Source organism: Adiantum capillus-veneris, chromosome 3 (genome assembly GCF_014529385.1).
Source record: "Adiantum capillus-veneris isolate H3 chromosome 3, ASM1452938v2, whole genome shotgun sequence".
NCBI lineage: Eukaryota > Viridiplantae > Streptophyta > Polypodiopsida > Polypodiales > Pteridaceae > Adiantum > Adiantum capillus-veneris.
In genome coordinates this window covers 162,717,823-162,737,420 of record NC_140933.1, presented here as the reverse complement: position 1 = coordinate 162,737,420, position 19,598 = coordinate 162,717,823, and the positions used below count along the sequence as shown (strand labels likewise).

The 19,598-nt window shown below is 40.1% G+C and overlaps 1 protein-coding gene across 1 annotated transcript; it reads left to right on the top strand.

Annotated features, from left to right (window-relative positions):
• The first annotated feature begins 1,969 nt into the window (after window positions 1-1,969).
• LOC147462088 (xyloglucan endotransglucosylase/hydrolase protein 31-like) lies at window positions 1,970-4,107 on the top strand. Its single transcript, XM_086509531.1, has 4 exons — window positions 1,970-2,242; window positions 2,764-2,867; window positions 2,957-3,165; window positions 3,374-4,107. Exons 1-4 carry the CDS (start codon window positions 1,990-1,992, stop codon window positions 3,813-3,815), a joined length of 1,008 nt encoding a protein of 335 aa, XP_086365657.1. The 5' UTR covers window positions 1,970-1,989; the 3' UTR covers window positions 3,816-4,107.
• The last annotated feature ends 15,491 nt before the right edge of the window (window positions 4,108-19,598 follow it).

The window sequence follows — 19,598 nt, the reverse complement described above, 5'->3', positions numbered from 1 at the left end:
GGCTAAACCAATTTTGTGGAGGACTTTATGGCACATAATTCTCTCTTGATATTCTTCAACTCACAAAATTCTTGGAAGAACTTAAAACATACTCTTCACCATTATTGGCTCTCAAACACTTGAGCTTCCTATCAAACGAATTTTCCACTAGTGCCACATATTTTTGAAAGGCTTCAAGCATACTATCTTATCCCTGAGAGGAAAAACCCGCATCTCTTATGAGTTATCAAAGTAGTAAAACATTGTGCACCTCCCAAAGATAGTGTAAGCATAGGCTCACAAACATCCATGTGAACCAACTCTAAAAGTTTACTTTTCTACTGTGACATTTGTGTTTCTTACCATAAAAAATACTCTTCATAAACAAAAAGGTGAGAAAATTAAAAATTAGGAGTACAATAAAGAGTTACCAAACTTGGACCCACAAGTTACAATGAGTTTCTCCTTATAGATCTTTTTTCTTTTTCTTTTTTTTTTGCAAAACTCACAATTGTGAGTGGATAGTATTAAGAACATCAAAAATATACACCAATCTCGAGCTCGTACCGAGCCTTGAGGGTCAAAGGATTACAAGTTTTCTGCTTGACATAGAGACCACAACTACTCCTAGGCTTTACTTATTACAAGATGTCATGTATTGTTCTAGACCAGTCCTCTGAGGCTTCTCGTTATAGATCTTTCAAAGCATTGTCATAAACAAGGATAAGTGATCACATCAAACTAATGTCTAGTGCTAAGCAAACTCTTTGTAAGTTTTGAAACATGTATCACAGTCTTGAGGGTAAAAGGTGAATCAATGGTGAAATTGAAATGCGCATTGCCGAGCCCCATTATGTCGCCAAGCATAGTCATTGCCCACTCTCTTACTAGCTATCTATGAAGCATCATATGTAATGAACCACTTTCTATGCAGAGTCACAGGAAACGATGCTCCCCAATCGATGACATCTTTTTGGCTTTGCTGCTTATATCTAGGATGACTTAAACTTGTTGTTTGGCATTAGAATATATATACTAAAATTCTCTCTCTATCAATATGAGTACCAATAAATTGTTGATTTAACCAAAATGTGTTATTCGTCCGCATATTTTAAGGATGTAAAACTTGTAGCTAGCCAACTAACCAAGAAAAGAATGCTTAGGCCAACAAAATCAATGTGTAATATAATAGGATAGGTCATTCAAATTATAAGGAGGAACTTGATGCAAAATGAAAGGTAGCAAGGAGAGGAATGATCAACAAAAACATAACAACATGCAGAAGACTTCACCCCAATTCTATTAATAACACCTGATCATGTCCCCTTTATAAAGTAATCCAATGATTACTAGAAAGGACCTGCTCCTTAATGCTAGCTTCTTTCTCTTATCCATATTCATAGTTTCATTTCATCATCTTAGTTATCCATCATGAGGGTTCGAACTAGGGCTTGCCAAAAACATTTTTCCTAACCGGAAAAGATAAAGGCACAAGTGAAACTGTTCAAGTTTTTAGTTCAAAACTTGAAGCATTTGCCGGTACTTACACTACCACTTGTAAAATTTTTCCGGGGTTTTTCAAGGATCTAACTGGGATTTTGCAATTTTAGCCGGTTAAAAATACAATTTTTCCCAAACCCGTTTCCTACTTTGCTAGGTGTCCTCTCTCTCTGAATGACCGGAATATATGGATGCTAAGTATTTAGGGTATTTAGGGAATTTTTGAAATTTGAGGGGTATTTCAAAAATTCCCTAAATACCGGAATATATCTTGAGTTCAAAAACCAGTCGCATAGATCTTCGAGGTCTGACAATTGAAGGTTTTGGTGTTGAAATTGAAGCGTGCCTTTGAATGAGGGAAAGGCGAGAATGCAGTGTAAGCAACAGGCAATGCAAGTAGTAGGTGAAGCCCATCCTATTAAGCAAAAATTTCAGCTTCACCTCCCATTGTAATAATATATAAATAGCCTTTGCAAAAGGCTCATCAGCTTCATCACCCACCTAGCAAACATGATGGCAAGCCATGGCAACCTCTTCATCTTTGCATCCTTCCTCTTCATCGACTCCCTGTTTGTGCTTCACCTTTCAAGCTTCTCTAGTGGTGAGAAATGCAAGCTGCAAAGCCCTCCCTCCGCGACTCCCCTCACCGGATTGCTTCCCTGCACATTCTACAACAAAGGGTTTGCCAATATCTGGGCCTCCGACCATCAGACCATATCGGACGACCAATATCATGTCACTATCAAGTTGGATGCTTCATCAGGCATGCTCATATGTTTGATTGAGTGTGTTGCTTTGATTTTGGACATTGCTCCATCCCATCCATTGCCATTTTTGTGGTTTTCATATGCATTTTTTGGTCGATGTTTGCTGTTGCCATTTCTTTTTCACATTCCCTGCAATCGCATTTTGTGGGCACGAATCCGGGTTAATCTACTTCTCACAAATTGGGCTTAACCAGAGTGAGAGAAGATGATTTATTACATACACTCCTCACATGCAATTGTGCTACTGTTGCAATTTGAAAGGATGCACAACATTGTAAGTAGGGATATGAACTTGATGTTGTAGTAGTAATAATTTCATAGCCATCCAATTTCATGGTGGCAAATTACACATGATAACTGCAGCTTGTGTGCGGTTCATCCTCGCAATCCTTGTATGATATGCACGCCAGTGATGGGGCATTGTCTCAAACGGCTCTCTTGATCCAGCTTTTGCAAGCCAACCCTGTATTCCATTTTTTGCTACTACTTGTGGATAACTTCTTGCATGCCAACATAGGTACTGGGTTCAAGACAAAAACAACATATGTTTATGGCTTCTTCAATGCTGCCATAAAGCTCCCCGCAAATGAATACACGGCTGGAGTGATCACTACATTTTATGTGAGTCCCTACTCTGTAATGGCGATTGACATGATAGGAATTGACAGATCCTAGTTTTGGGTTGTAATTCCCAAATTTGCAAAATGCAGACATCTAATGCGGAGATATATCCGGATACGCATGACGAGATAGATTTCGAGTTCTTGGGTAGAATACCGGGGGAAGAGTACATCTTGCAAACAAATGTGTACGCTAATGGCAGTACAAATACTGGCCGGGAGCAACGGCTTCGCCTCTGGTTCGATCCAACTGCAGATTTCCATGACTACAGCATTCTTTGGACATCCCAACACATTGTGTGAGCACTTGAATCTCTTTTAATTGGAGCAAAACCATGTCTATTGATGCTGTTAATGGCTAATCTCATCATGTTAGCACTAAAACACATACGCATCTGTGCATGTACGCACTCACTCTATCTCTCTCTCTCTCTCTCTCTCTCTCTCTCTCTCTCTCTCTCTCTCTCTCTCTCTGTGACATCATCAATGATGTGGGAATGGATGCAGGCTTTACATAGATGACATACCAATCCGCGAGTTTCCCAACCTCGTAGGGCAGAAGGTAGGAGCGGTGTACCCAGGCAAGCAAATGTACCTATATGCGACAATCTGGGATGGGTCGGACTGGGCAACGGATGGGGGCAAGTACAGGGCCAACTTCACATATGCACCATTTGTGGCCTCTTATTCCAATTTCATTGTGAATGGGTGTGCACTTCCACAGCCGAGCTCGACGCAGCCCCCGGTATGTGCAGCCGAGTTCAAGAGCAACAAGGCAATCTTCCCTCCTCAGCTGTCAGCCCAGCAACACCAAAGCATCCAATGGGTCCAACAGAATTACATGACCTATGACTACTGCCAAGACAAAAACCGATATCCCAATCCCCTCCCGGACTGCACATACACTACTCCCCCAAAACCACATAGTGACATTGAAGATGAGCTTTGACATAATATAAGTATAACAGCCCACAAAACATGGTGACATTGAAGATGAGCTGGTTTAACACAATAACTTGAGCTATTCCTTGGCATGTTGCCTCTCCTATAGCAAGATGTGGATGCACGCATCCCTTGTTGGTGCCGTGCGACCGCCACGCCATCTCCTGATCTTCCTTCCACTGTATATACTAGCAACAAAATGCGTGCGATGCTTCTGCCACCCAATTGATGCATTCATATTGTCAGTGTAATATACAGAAGATAGATCAATAAAGATAAAAACTAGTGCTTGAACATAACTTTGACTTGCACAGGATTGCCTTGTAGCCTTCCATGTAAGCATAATAGCATTGAAGTGAGGCATTGTCATTTTATAGGACAAGTGTAGAGAGAGACTATTAAGAAACATTCACTAGTTTCTTAATTGAAAGCACTAGAGCAATGGAAAGCTTGGGATTCTTTGAAGTACCAATAAGAGGAAAAGCAAAATAAGGCACTGGCTTCACAAAAAAGCAGAAGTGCACAATGTTTGTCTCCTATAATAAAACATCTTCATACATCGATGTCATGAAAAGCAATCAAACTCCACAAAAAGCACATGGCAATTGTCGTGCAATTCAAGGAGTGACGAGCGGACCCGGCGGACCGCGGTGCCCGAAGAAAACCTAGGTTTGGTGTAATCCCACCTAAATATTTTGAGATTTACCTCTAAATTAAAATTTTAGAGGTGAAAAATATAGTGTAAAAACCTTCAAATATAGTCAATTTACTTGTAAATTTTTTTACAAAATAAAATAGCCTATTTTCTTGCTTGACATATGACTGCCATTAGCCTCGTTGTTACAGTAATTACAGGTTTCTAGGCTTCATTTGGTATTGGAGCATATTGATTTACCTTCTTTTTGAAGAGTGTAATGATCCAAAGATAAACCAAGGTACCTCTTCATATAAGCTATGGGTAATAGGAATAGAAAGCTAATTTAATTACGGGTGTATTAAGCTAAAGATAAAGAGTACTCATGACTTGCTAACATCCATTGTCTCTGTTACCAATATTTTCAATATTGAGCATAAGGAAGTATCCAAGGAGTAGGCTTTTGGGGCTTGCAATGTTATAAATGGCATGGAAGAGAGCCTACTATGCATTTGAAAACTAGGTTGAAAACATGTGTGAACAAGGGGATATCAAATATTGAGTTCTTAGAAAACATCTCTTTGAGACTTTCTTTATGGGGTATTAGCATTAGCATCTCCACTTGGAAAGAGCTTGAAAATGCTAAAATGAATTTCTTCACGGAGTCTCCCAATTGAAGATACAAACACCTTAAATGCTCCTTCTTCAATTGAAATGACTTTCCATTGAGGTTATTAGCATAGAGAGAGAGTTGTGAAGTACATATACTAAAGATGTGCCAAAGCTCTCAACATCTTCGTTGTATTGCACAGAGGCAAGTAATAAAGGTCAAAAGACTCATATAGGCAACATATTGAGTTCTAGAGTACATAATATAGATGGGGCAAAGCTCTCCACATATGCTTCCTAGAATTGCATAAGAGGCAAAATAAAGTTCAAAAGACTCATAGAAGCAAAATATTGAGCTCAAAATGGATGCAAGACATCAAAAAGTATTTTAGAATATGGAATCCATTATAAAGAGTTTCAAAGGAAGCTCTAGGACTCTCTCTGACTCTCTCTCTCTCTCTCTCTCTCTCTCTCTCTCTCTCTCTCTCTCTCTCTCTCTAAAACATAATCTATGTGTGAAGATCCTCTTCTAATCTCAACCTAGGTCGGCACACTTATATTTGAATTCTAAAAACTCATGGTACATTTAAGAGACAATGGGCAACCTTCTTTCACCCTTGTATCTTGTTTCTTGTGAACTTCCTTCCTCTGGCCTTGATTATTTCGATGCCCATTACATCAAGGGGTCATTTGCTACCTCTTTTTACATTAAGTCTATGAGTATATTTGCAAAATATACATACACATGGTAGTATGAGATAAGTTTGTCATGGATTAATGTTCAATTCAGCCTATTCCCTGCATATTTGGGTTAGTATATACTCACTGCCCACCTCTTGGCATGTATCTCACCTTGATATATGGTGCACATTTGTAAGGCCCCCACTATGAGGAGAAATCATTATCACGTGTATCTTTTGTGGGCTTTCTAGAGTTTAGAGAGTCCAAACATATGTATCCTTATCCTCTCCAATGTATGGTCATAGCATTATCTAGGTTTGATGGAGGTAGAGAAAATGAAAGGATGGTGTTCTATACCCTTTGATTCGAAGCTTTATAACCACCTTTTATAATTTTTACCAATATATTGTTCAGTGATTACTGTGACATTGACATTGACATTGGCATTGACATTGGTGGAATGTTGGTTTGTGACTATGTTGGTTAGCCATTTGACTCGTTCAATTTTCAAGGATGCCAAAGACCATATCTAGAATCATGCAATACGAATAGATGTATCTCTCACAGTTGGAAGAAGATAGGATTATCAATTTATGTATTATTAAACTTGCTCAGAAGAGTAGACAAGCCTGAAGAATTGTACCATTAGGTTGAAGGTGTTTCAAGAGGAAGACTGGGGAAGTTTGTATAACTCAAGATTGTGACCTGAAATTGAAAAACATTGGACCATATAAGATTGTAGATGTTATCATACATTCAAGCTAAATGATGGATATGGATTAGAGGTTAGAAGGCTATTAATGGATTAAATATTTGCAAACCTTGTTATATTATTATTGTCAAGAATACCTAATGATGCCCTTTGGCTTCTTTAACTCTTGAACCATATTCATCTAAGTCATGCTATCCTATTACATGAGGTTATAGTGATATAAGGAAGATTCCTAAATTGCTATGTTACTCCAAAAATCATGCAATCATAAGCTCTTCTCACACAATAAAGAGAGTGGATGTTTCTAGGACTAAGTCTACCTTACAAAGATAATATGCCTCCAAAAAGCTAAAGAAAATAAAAGAGTGGCGTGAAGCAATGCAAACTTTCTACGATAGCATTCGAGGTCACGCGATTTCTAGAAATGTTATAAATTTAAAAACATAAAAAATGATAGGAGAGTGGCATGATTCAAAACCATTACAAATTAAGAAGCTTTATTTACGTGTTTTTATGATGAGATGTAGGGAAATTTCTTGTTAAAGTTGGATTTCTTCATAGAAGAAGGTTGAAATATATACATTGAGAAAAACAACATTCAGTGCAAATTGATATCTCCCCAATCCTCTACAAGATTGTTTTTTGTTGTCTAATAGATTTTGTTTTTTGTTGTCAAAAAGATTTTCCATTGCCACAACCATAAACTCGCCTTATGAAGGATGTAAGATCAAAACCATCGGTGGACGATATATGTGAAAGGATGCCCAAAACTAACGAGCCTTCAACCCTTCAATCAGCATCTTTGCACCCAATATAGAATGTTGTTGGATGTTGTCACGACTACTTGTTTCTCGTCAAGTTGCATAACATTTTCTTGAACAATGGTGCATGCTCAAACTCTACATCAATTTGCTCTTTGTATGACTACCTCCCTCTTCCTAAATGTAATGTAAGAAAAGAATGCTAGACAAAACAAGAGCCTCATCACATTAGCACACATTGTTTAACAAAACACCCATTTAACATTGATTAAAAGTAAAGACACAAAATAGACTTCAATGAAGTCATGAATTACAAATATTGACTATTTACTTGCACAACTCATAATTTCTGCTTTCATAGCTATCTCAAGGGTAAAGAACCACAAACACAAACAGACACATTGAACTTGAGCTTGTTGTCTCTGCTTTCTCTTGGCAAAGACCCTATTCCTAGCTAGGATTTTTTCGCTTAACATTTGGTCCTAACTAAATGGAAACCTTCTTCTCTAAACAAGAAGGATAGGGTGCTTATCATAGTACATGTTCTTGAGCGTTCTTTGACCTATGAAAAAATTTCCATGGAAGAAGATTATTCCCTTTGAGCCAAAACCTTAGGGTCTTTCTAAAACAATGAAGGTGCTTGATGTAAAAAATACCTCTCATTGGGAGTCCTAACCCTTGGGCTAAGGGGAGTCAGTACGTCGCAATCCATTGGGAAGGCTACCTCTAATGTTTACCGACACATTTTGTAACAATTACAGGCCTACAAGGGGTTATGCATGCACCAAAGAATGTTGGGGTTTTGAGGGTTTTTCTCTCACTACCCTGTGTGGCCATTTATGGCATATGAATACTTTGCGAGATCCCCCCATTCTTTACCTACATGATGGCAAATATGGATAAAAATTTTGGTAGGCATAGTACATGCTAGCCTTGGCATGGTGAGGTGGAGGTTGACTATGATGTCTATCTACAAATCCTTTACAAGGTGAGGGTTTTTTCCCTCACTTAAGCCTTAGTCTCTTTCAATTTTTCAATGGTTTCAATTGTGAGCACTTGCACTCATTTTCTGCACACTTGCAATTGAGGGAGAGAGTGGTTCCTTGGTAGTCTTTTGTCGCTGTAGGTATGGAGTTGGTTGAAGAACTTCATTGAAAAATGTTATAGCTTCATTGGAAATTGGCATAATCATGCTAGTTTTTTAATGGAGACGTACTAGGTTTTTGCAACCCAAACAATTTTTGGCATATGGAGACTTGATATGTTGCAGCCTTTCTGGGGGTTTTCATCACTATACTCAGCATTGATGATGCTTAGGGTTGTTATACAACTGAAAATATGGTGCTTTGACCTATATTGAGCTATGATTTGGGTCTCATTATGTCCAAAGCTTGTCTCTAAGAATTTGTCTAAGATTTTATGTATCTCTTGCCTAGGAAGGTTTATAAAACTTTGTGTGTTGCTCATGATTTGATAAATTTGATGTAGTTACACTATGAGAAATTTGATAGACTATTGTTATCTTACTGGCTATCTGACCTTGAGACTCTAGACTAAGAAGACTAAAAGTTTTTGACCCTTTACCCTCTTGTGGATAATGGGTATGAAAGTTAACTTATGTTGCATTTTTTATTTCCTTTTGAACATGTTGTTTGTTAAAGTCAACGATGTGCAAGCATAGAGCAATGGGGAGAATACGAGAGAGAGAGAGAGAGAGAGAGGGAGGGAGAGGTAGGTATACTACTGAACCAACCAATTGGACAATGAATTGATGATTTAGAATGGGGGCAAGGTGTTTCTTATATACCAACCTTGGCAAATTGCGCTACCCAAAATTTGACAAATAAGTAAAAATTGCTAAAGCCAATATAAATATTGAGATCACATTGTGCTATTCACTTGAGATAACACCCTCTTTGTAGCTCATACTGGACATATGTAGGAAAACCAAGTTGATGAAACTACCATGGACCCCCAATCGTGACTTCCACTACTCGATATACCTCGGTTATGCTACCACCAAAATTTTAACTTAGAAGAATGCCACCTTGAGAATTATTTGCCTCCAAAAAAATTAAACTATAGACTACACTACGTCTAAGAATCCTTTTTCGTGAACTGCGAACGCATCACGTCCAAACATTTGTAAACAATGAACTTTGAAACAAATCACGTCCATAATCGGGCCAGCAAAAATGGATTGGTGCACTCATCTGTAGTGTTTTAAAACATCGTGTTGGCTCCTTGCCAGATGCATGTGCCTTGAACTCCGACCCACGGGTCCAAAAAATGTTAACTTGAACTCCAACACAAGGGTCCAAACCATTCATAGGGAGCTCATTTTGCCCCTCTCTACCACTCACAAGCCTCTCCATAGCTGAAGCTAGTAGTGGAAATTGCCACCTAACTAGAAATCTAGCATCGTGGCCACAATGTCCACCACCACATTTGCCATGCCAATCTCCTCTACCAAATTGTCAACGCTATTATCTCTCTTCAGCTTGCCTTTGCCTTTGCCCTTTGTGAGTTCCTACTTTTGCCTTTGGCTTTGCATTTGTGATCCAAACAAAGCATCTTCTGGCATTTATAACGACGTCTCTCGAACCTCGTGGGGGTATTGAGGCAACTAATTGAGCACTTGCCCTACCGTCCTTGTCAGGCTTGCCTTTGCCTCTATCCTCTAGTGACCTCATGCATTTGCCTTTGGCTTCACAATCGCAAGCAAAAAAAATCTAGCAGTTCCCCAAGAACTTTGATCGAGCATAGGCTGCTAACTAGGTGTTGGCCGATCCACTTTTCAGAGCCTTTAGTTGGTGTTGGTCATGGTTCTCCATCGATGGCAACGCACCATCCAAATAGCCTCAAAACTTGGTACAAGATTGGTGTGTCTCAAAGGCAACCACATTTCAAAATACTACCCTGTAGGAACCCACACCCAAGGTGCCACCTTTCAAAACGCTATCCAAAATGGCTTATTGCCTTGTCGTGAACTGCTCCAACTATTGTTGTGTTTCAAAATTTTGTCGAAGGGGGTGGGTGGGTTGTGTGTGTGTGTGTGTGTGTGTGTGTGTGTTGGGGGGGGGGGGGGGGGGGGGGGGGGGGGGGGGGAAGTTGGGGGGTGGGGTAAGTGGGTGGGGGGGGGGGGGGATTTGGCGTTGCGTCTCAATGGCGCCGCAATGTGAGGTGTGCTTGTCCTTAGCATTTCAAAACGTTCCAACCATTGCTCCTCTTGACGTTGTGAGAGCTACCCCAAGAAGCACTTTCAAAACGATGCGGCCAATGGTGCAGAGGATCTACTCTTTCAAAAAAGCTACACCCAATGGTTCAATCACGACCTTTCTCCCATCGTTTTTTTTTAAACGCTACTCCGAATCTTTGAAAATGCTAAGATAACGAGATCCACGTCTTATTTGATGTGTGCTTATCCTTCCACCAATGCTCTGATACCATGTCAAAGTCAACGATGCAAAAGCGTAGAGCAATGGGGAGAATACACGAGAGAGAGAGAGAGAGAGAGAGAGAGAGAGAGAGAGAGAGAGAGGGGGGAAGGGGGGGGGGGGGGCAAGGTGTTGCTTATATACTAGCCTTGGTAAATTTCCCTACCCAGAGTTTGACAAATAAATAAAATAAATTCCTAAAGCCAAAATAAAAATTGGGTTCACATTGGGTTATTCACTTGAGATAACATACCTTTAACATTGTTATGATTATGATAGTATAGACCTTCATAAGAAATGTTTATTAGTTAGATATGGGTGCCTTTGAAGGATTTGTTCTTGAAATAATGGGAAAGGGTAGCACTTGCATTCTTGTATAAAATTGGGACTCTTTCAAATCTTTGTATTTGGCTTTTTTTAGGGTTTTCTTTTGCTTGAGTTAGTGCTGCCAAATGTGTAGCCTTGAGCAGTGATTGATGGCTACTTCCTGATGTTGCTATTGTACATAGAAAGAACTTAAGGTTCTTTTGATCAAGCTCTACATTGCTGCTCTACATTGAATTTTATGGTTTCGGTTCCACACTTTACTCTTGGGATAGTGAGAAAAAGAATGATGATAAAATAATGAGGTTTATGTTTTAAGATTATATCTAAGTACATTTTTTTGGTCAAGAGGGTTTGGTAAATACTAGCTGCTTTACTATAATTTTATCATGCCATGCAGATTCTAATCTTTTGTTCAAAAAGCATGATCGAATCAAAACAAGAGATGTCTAAAGCAAAATTTAAAGTTATTTATTGATGGAAAAACTTTTTGATTTTTTGCCCTTGAATTCTGAGATTTATCCATCAAAACTATTTTTTGAAAAGTGATTTTTAAAAGATGAATATTGTGGTGTACCCAAATGTAGAGCAAGATTGAGACCAAACTGAGCCTCTCTCCTTCGCATCCGACACCTCTTTATATTATAACCATCAAGCAGTTACAACCATCACATGTCCGTCCACAGTACGTGGCCGGACTCTACCTACACGACCACACACCACACCTCCCCCCTTAGGGAGAAAAAAGATGTCGATTTTCCATACCAACGTCACGGACCAAAGTGCTATGCTTTTTTGGCGCTCAAGTGCACTTGTCATGGTCAGAGCCTCAAGGACCAACCAAGTGCTATGCTTTTTTAGTGCTCAAGTGCTATGCTTTTTTGGCGCTCAAGTGCACTTGTCATGGTCAGAGCCTTACGCAAACATATCATACTTTTTCATATGGAGTCCCATTGAGAACAAAACCCAGTTCACTCTTCCACCAATGTGGTGTACCCAAATGTAGAGCAAGATTGAGACCAAACTGAGCCTCTCTCCTTCGTATCCATCACCTCCTTATATTAGAGGAACTGACTGCATGCCAAGATGGGGTTCTCTCCAAGAACCCTACGCACACACACCACAATATCAAAACCTTATCGTATCTTCTTAAGCTTGACTAAACTATTTTTAGCTATGCCCATCAAAAGGGATGATGAAAAGTAAACTTTTCAAAATGAATTTTAAAATCTTACCTTATCTTATGAAGCTTGACTAACTACTTCTAGCCATGCCCATCACAAGAAACGATGGCCTTTTGATGGTAACCAAGAAGGTTAATAAAAAGGAAAAATAGATTAAAAGAAAAAAGAAAAACTTATTAGAAACTCTAAGGAAGTATTGCCTATTAGTCTCCTACTTTAATTTGGACTTCTGCTCTGAGTTTTACTAGCAGTGTTCATATTAAACTCTTAGGTTTGTACTAAATAGAACAAGCGATTATTCTAATTGTTTTTAAGTGCAAAATATGGATATCCAACAACTGATGGGGTCTTTCATACCTTTAAATATGTATCCAAAGCTAACAAAAATTGTTGTCTTGTTTATATTTATATGAATACAAGTAAGAGTTTTATCATTGCTTAAAGATGTTTAAGTTAGTTGCAATTTCAACTTTGAAGATGAAGACAGAATTCATGTTCTTGCTTAGCAACTGATCCAACCTCTAAATCCAAGCTGTCAATGTTTTGTTTGTGGGGTTTTTTTTTTGTTGGGGGGGGGGGGGGGGGGGGGGGGGGGGGGATGCGCGCGATCCGTATGTAGCTCTGCTAATTTGCCACATTTGAGGAACGCTAGAGTATGACTTGTATGCGCTTGTGTGTGTGTGTGTGTGTGTGTGTGTGTGTGTGAGAGAGAGAGAGAGAGAGAGAGAGCGAGAGAGCGATCAAAATCTACCGATACACATGTCTTGGTTGATGGGGAAGCGGGTGAGTGACCGAAAAAGGAAATGGCAATCTACAAGTTGTGTTTATCTTTAAATTAATTGGTTCCCATCCTATCCTCATGCGAGCGGGCGGGCCAGACCTTCGACAAGTAGGTGTGTGAGCATGAACTTTGCATTAAAGATAGCCTGTGTATTAGCATTGATTGAATGCTTACTATGAAAAAGGGAAGAATTAATTACACTAGTTGTGGTGCATCATCTTAAAAAATCTATACACCTACTTCTTGTCTTCATGTATAGGATAATTTGAATGAATATTAATCTTAGTCATTTGTACGAAAAGGCTGCGAATCCAGAAATATTATCGTGCATATAATTTCTTGTTATTTGGGGCTAGCGGTCTTTTGAACATATTGTTCCTTTTGTATCTGAATAGTTTATTAAAAACAGCACATGCATGTGTAAGCATGCACATTTGGACAAATCATACACTCACATAGAGACACACGAATCATACACTCTTCACATAGACACCCTTCGTGCGCACGTGTGTGTGTGTGTGCGCCACGCGCGCACATGCAGGACACATATAGAGGGATTTTTTAGAAGCACAAATGGAGATTTGTAGGGAGGAGGAAACTTGTACTTTAGAAATCCATACACCAAGTTCAAAAGTTTACATACAACTTTGGATTTTTACATGTATGCTAAAAAACGATTCAAACAATGCTAAAAATGACCAAAACGTGACTTTTTTTCTATATTTTTCTTGGACGTCATGCTCGAATATGAGATTTGAGTTTGCATGTTTCCTTATGTCTTTTTTTTATTGGTCAAACGAGTGTAATGTATTAAACATTTCAAGAAAGCCTTGAGGAGACGTGTTGTACATCGAAGACTTCACATGTCCTTACTCAAGAAACTTTACTCGCAGAGGGTTGAGACAGCTAAACAGGCCCTCCTCCATTTCTTTGAGTTCTTCGTCTTCCCTATGGCCATAATCGGATCCCTACTCTCATAGATAATCTTCTTGAAGCTAGCCACCGAGGTGTCATTCTCAAAAATCCGACTGTTCCGGGTCTGAGATAATCCGACTTTACTCGCACAGGGTTGAGACAGCTAAACAAGCCCTCCTCCATTTCTTTGAGTTCTTCATCTTCCCTATGGCCATAATCAGATCCCTACTCTCGTAGATAATCTTCTTGAAGCTAGCCACCGAGGTGTCATTCTCAAAAATCCGGCTGTTCCTGGTCTTCCACATGTGCTTGAAAAAGCAGAACCTGATAGTCAAACCAAAAACTTTTGACTTTTCATTGTTCTAGCTCCAAAAAAAAGATCACTTTTAAATAATCCTATTTTCCACATCCTTTGGACCCACTTTCATAGCTTGTTTGCAAGGCCACAGATAGTCGGGCACTCCTTGAAGAGGTGGGTAGAAACAACTTCATTGATAGTGGCCATTGAGGGTTCCAAATGTTATTAGTCACCACAATCCATCTAGCTTCTGGCCATTGTTTACCCCATTGTTTGTTGAGAGGTGTGAACCACTCTGCCTTGTAATTGAGAGCATGGTAAACACTTTTGGTTTGCAGTTTAAAGATTTATCTTTTCTTAGGCCAGTGCCAAGCTTTCCACTCAAATTTGGACTCGCAGATCAGCATAGTGATGTTGTCCAGCCCTTCCACAACTCTAATGACTAGTAATTTTTTCGGGCCATTGAGGTGAAATTGCTCAGCTAGTTGGTCAATATCCCTCCACCTCTTAGTGTTGTTGTCTTAAATATAGGTTAAGCGCTTGATTCCTTTGTTGTTCACTTGCCTGGCAATTTCTTGCCAGAAAGGGTGACCCACCAAGTAACCCACTTTGGACAACCAGGGGGAACAATGAGTAATGGAATTATGGAAGTATCTGGTTAGCTCCCCCCACCCTAGAGTCCCTATTACTCTTCTACACTTTTGTACCAGCTTGAATGTTGTGCCTCCTAGCCTCAAGTTAACCCATCGGGGGTCAACAATTTGTCATGGATTTTTAACCCTTTCCACCATGACCTTCTTGTGAGCAGAGTTTTTCTTTGTCCATCATCTCCCTGGCCATAGTGGCCCATGTTTGGTTTGGTTGACCCATCCTGATGACTACTTAGCACATTGGGCCTCCGCATGGGTAGCAGGGTGTGATTATCCCGATACCTCCCTGCTCCATTGGCCTGGCTACCTCCTCCCACTTTGCCCCTTGCTAGGGCATGGACTCTTTGGTGTTATTCTTCCATAAAAATACTTTTACATGGTTCAAGAACTCCTTCCAGTTACATTTGGCAATCTGAAGCAGCGGGCCAGTGAAGGAAATGTAAGGGATCATAAAAGAATTGATTACTTTAATCCGGCTCTAAAAGGGAAGCAACACAAACTCCCATCTTCTCATTTTTTCCTTGACCTTGTCTAGGACCCACTAGAACCTTTTCTCGTGCGCTATTTCGACCCCCAACGGGCCCCCAGATGTCTCCATATATAAGTCTTAATAGACACCAAGTTCAAGCTCTGAAAAAGATAGTTGTGGCTTCCTTGTTCCACAAGTCCAACAAGTGATTGTGGCATATGGTCTCCTCTCAACAATAAATAAAATTTGAGGAAAAGGACATTTGTCAATGTCGCAAAAGAGAAAGATGAGAAAGTGTTCTTACATGGGCCTCTTTTCAGCCTATATTTTTCCTAATGGGGTTTCTTGATAACAATAGGAATTTCCACATGCCCTCATTTTCCCTCTAGCCGCCCTAGGGCTTCCCTCTAGGGATGCCCTGCAACCCCTGAGCTTGTGCACACATAATGACTCTCAATACCCCTAAACAACCCAGGTCAGCTACCTATCCACTAGCCCCTATGATTGGGAAATGGGTAAAATAGAGTGCCATGTACTAGAGGAGTCCGGAAAAAAACAAACAAGGCTGGGAAAAAAATACTCCCAGCCTACAGGAGTCTGTTGGCCATGGGAAGGAACCATAACCCTGAGCTAAACATAGCTAGACTCATCCCGCCGTGAGAAGAACACCTCACATTGGCCACACACAACCACAAACAAACCTACTCCCTTACCCTTGTCCTTGGGAGCAATTAGGACCGACTAGACGAATCCAGAGAGAGGAAAAAACTCTGACATCAAGAAGATCATGCTATACTTGATAGACTATATATATGGTTCTACTTGTTTTAGTACAATCAATCTTAGAAGTGGATATCATTAGATCAGGATCACTCTTGGATATGCATACAAGACCATGTTTAGGTTGTCCTATGGATTGTAGGAGTATTTGGTGATGCCCTTCAAACTCATGAATGCTTCTACAATGTTCCAATAGGATGATGGATTGGATCTTTAGAGAATATCACTAGTTTATGGAAACATTCTTTGATGACATCAAGGTTTTCTCCTAATCCGAGCCCAAAATCATCCTATTGGAAAGAAGAATGCAGTGGTCAACATGTTGTCTCACAAGGCATAGATATCTATTGTTACTTCGGTTCATCACAGTGACTTTGATGAGATGCAAGAGAAATATGCTACAGACCTGGATTTTGGTGAGTTCTTCATGAGGGTAGAGAGTGGGGAGATAGTTTCAACGTATGCTCTCAATGAAGGGTTTTTGTTACAAAAGACTAGGTTGTATGTTATAGTCTCAGACTAAAGGTGTTCGAGTGTCATAGTCCTCCTTTTGTTCGGCATAGGGGCATAGAGGCAACACTTAAAGGTGTCAATAGATACTTCTATTGGCCATAGCTCAAGAAGGACGTGGACAAAGTTGTGCATACTTTTATGGCAAAAAGTAAATCATGATGGGCACAAAGCGATAGGACTCCTCAAACCTCTACCGGTTCTAGATCACCCCTGGGAGAGTATTGCAATGGATTTTTTAAAAAAATCTTCCCAAGACTCACGGTGGGCATGATGTTATATATCTATAATGGATAGATTAAAGAAGCAAGCTCATTTTGTATTAGTGAAGACGATAGTGAAGGTTGACCATGGAAAGCTATTTGTCTCACACATCTTTTGGTTTCATGGGACGCCTATATCAATTGTTTTGGACAGAGATCCCAAGTTCACGAATTTGTTTTGGAGAGCACTATGTGAGAATGTGGTCATTGCGCTCAAATTCTCGTTGTCATTTCATCCACAGATCAATGGGCAATCAAAGATAACCAATTCAGTGGTCTTGAAATTTCTTACGTGTTATATCATTGGTCTTAGTGGAAGCAGTTTTTGCCATTGGTGGAGCAACATTGTTCACACTTTGATGGGGAAGACACCATTTGAATTGACAAGAAAATGAACGGCCTCTCACACCATCTAGAGTGAACATCATCAAGCAAGTAATTCTTCAAATGATTTACATATTTCGAGTCCTTGGGTGCGTGATCAATCTTTTAATGTACGAGTCAACTTGCAATTGATATCTGTACTCTGCTCCATCGAGATCCCCGTCTAAAATTTGTCAAAATCTCCTCACTCATCAAAAATGTTGGAAATAGGGTTTCAAGGAAACACACACAGCTTGGAGAAGATGAAGAAGCTCAAGGTGCACAACAGAGAGTAGTAATTTTTAGTGCACAATGGAAATATTAGCCTTAGAGTGATGGGCATATGTACAATGTGCGTGGGGGAAAACCTCCTAGTGAGGGAAAGAATGCCCTGGCGGTCCTAAGTGTGTTCACGCACATAACTACCACATATGTATGGTAACCAATCCCCCCTGGGAGTGATGCGGTGAACGAGAGCTAGCACATAGAGTATAGGGAAGTGCCATGCCCTGAGGACATGGTCACTCAACAAAAGGGAGTAAGCCCAAAGTTCTGAGAAAAGCTTCAAACTTCTCATGAGACAATGCCTTTGTGAAAAGATCTGCAAGGTTGTCCTGTGTCGGCACATAAGCCAAGTTGATCTCTCCCACTGAGAGTCTCTCTCTAACATAGTGGTAAGCACCTCAATGTGCTTTGTGCAAGCATGAAAATTTGGGTTCTTCGCAATTGCCAATGCACTCTCACTGTCAATGTAGATGATGTTCGCATTGTCCTTTCCAACACCCAAATCAGCCATAAAGTGTTTGAGCCATACACAGTCAACCATAGCTATGAAGATTGTGAAGGAGTACGAGCGGAAGTGCGACGCGGGAGAGAGTGTGAGAAGAAGAGCACGACGATATGGTGAACTCGCTCTACTGTAATGTGTAGAGCATAGTGAGTTCTTATTAGGTTTTTACAAAAGAATATGTGTACATACATGGCGGCCCGCCCACTTACCTAGGCGACCACATTGGGCTTTATACCCCAACAACCTCCCACTTAGAGTCCAATGTGGTACTTTAAGTGTGAGAGAAGCTACTATACAAGCTAATATACAAGAGATGTAGAGAAGTGATGTACTACCCTACACCTAACTGCTTGCGAAAATGCGCAAAGCTCTCTGAGGGAAGTCCTTTTGTAAGTAGATCAGCAGGATTTTCTGTGGTGTGAACTTTGACAAGCTGAAGTTGCTTATCCTCGAGCATTTCCCTGATGAAATGATACTTCACATCCACATGCTTTGTCTTTGAGTGATAAACTGGATTGCGAGCCAATTGTATAGCACTTTGACTATCACAATATAACACAGGCATCTCTTCTTTGATTCCCAAATCTGTTACTAGTAGATTAAGCCAAATTGATTCTTTGCATGCCTCTGATGCTGCAACATATTCAGCCTCTGTAGTAGACTGAGTAACACAATCTTGTAATCTAGAACGCCATGATACTGCTCCACCAGCCAATGTAAAGACATACCCTGACGTAGACCTTCGGTTGTCTAAGTCACCTGCATAATCTGAGTCTGTAAAACCCTTTACACTTAGCTCCTGACTCCCATAGCATATACGCATACTCTTTGTAGCTTTCAGGTATCTCAATATTCCTTTCACTGCCTCCCAATGTTTCTTGCCTGGGTTTGACATGTATCGACTTACTACTCCCACTGCAAATGCAATGTCTGGGCGAGTAGCAATCATTGCATACATCAAACTACCCACTGCAGACGCATATGGAATCTTATCCATTTCAGCCTGTTCTTCCTCAGACACAGGACAATCTTGTTTGCTAAGTTTCACATATGGTGGCAATGGAACACTCAGTGCCTTTCCCTTCTCCATATTGAAACGTTGCAAAACCTTGTCAATATACTCTGTTTGAGATAACCAAATCAACTTCTTTGATCTGTCTCTCTCAATGCGCATACCAAGTATATGACTTGCCTCACCCATGTCTTTCATGTCAAACGATTTTGCCATCTTTGACTTCAAAGCTGAAATTTCTTCCAAGTGCTTGCCAGCAATCAACATGTCATCCACATACAAAATAAGGATCAGCCAACTACCATCCTTAGCCTTCTTTGTATATAGACAGTGATCGAACTCACTACGTTTGTAGCCTTGAGAAAGCATAAACTTGTGGAATTTATGGTACCATGCCCTCGGTGATTGTTTTAAGCCATAAAGACTCTTTAACAACTGGCATACCCAATCTTCCTTGCCTTTCTCAACAAACCCTTCTGGCTGCTGCATGTAAATTTCCACATCTAAATCACCATGCAAGAACGATGTCTTGACATCCATTTGGTGCAACACCAAATCTAATATGGCAACCAATGCAAGAAAGCATCTCAATGTAGTCATCTTGACCACCGGAGAGA

Excerpts from the sequence above, each read along its gene's own strand:
- LOC147462088 (XM_086509531.1), top strand. The coding sequence starts at position 1,990 with ATGATGGCAAGCCATGGCAACCTCTTCATCTTTGCATCCTTCCTCTTC. Across the intron at positions 2,868-2,956 it reads GAGTGATCACTACATTTTAT|ACATCTAATGCGGAGATATA; the intron begins GTGAGTCCCTAC and ends TGCAAAATGCAG. Across the intron at positions 3,166-3,373 it reads TGGACATCCCAACACATTGT|GCTTTACATAGATGACATAC; the intron begins GTGAGCACTTGA and ends GAATGGATGCAG.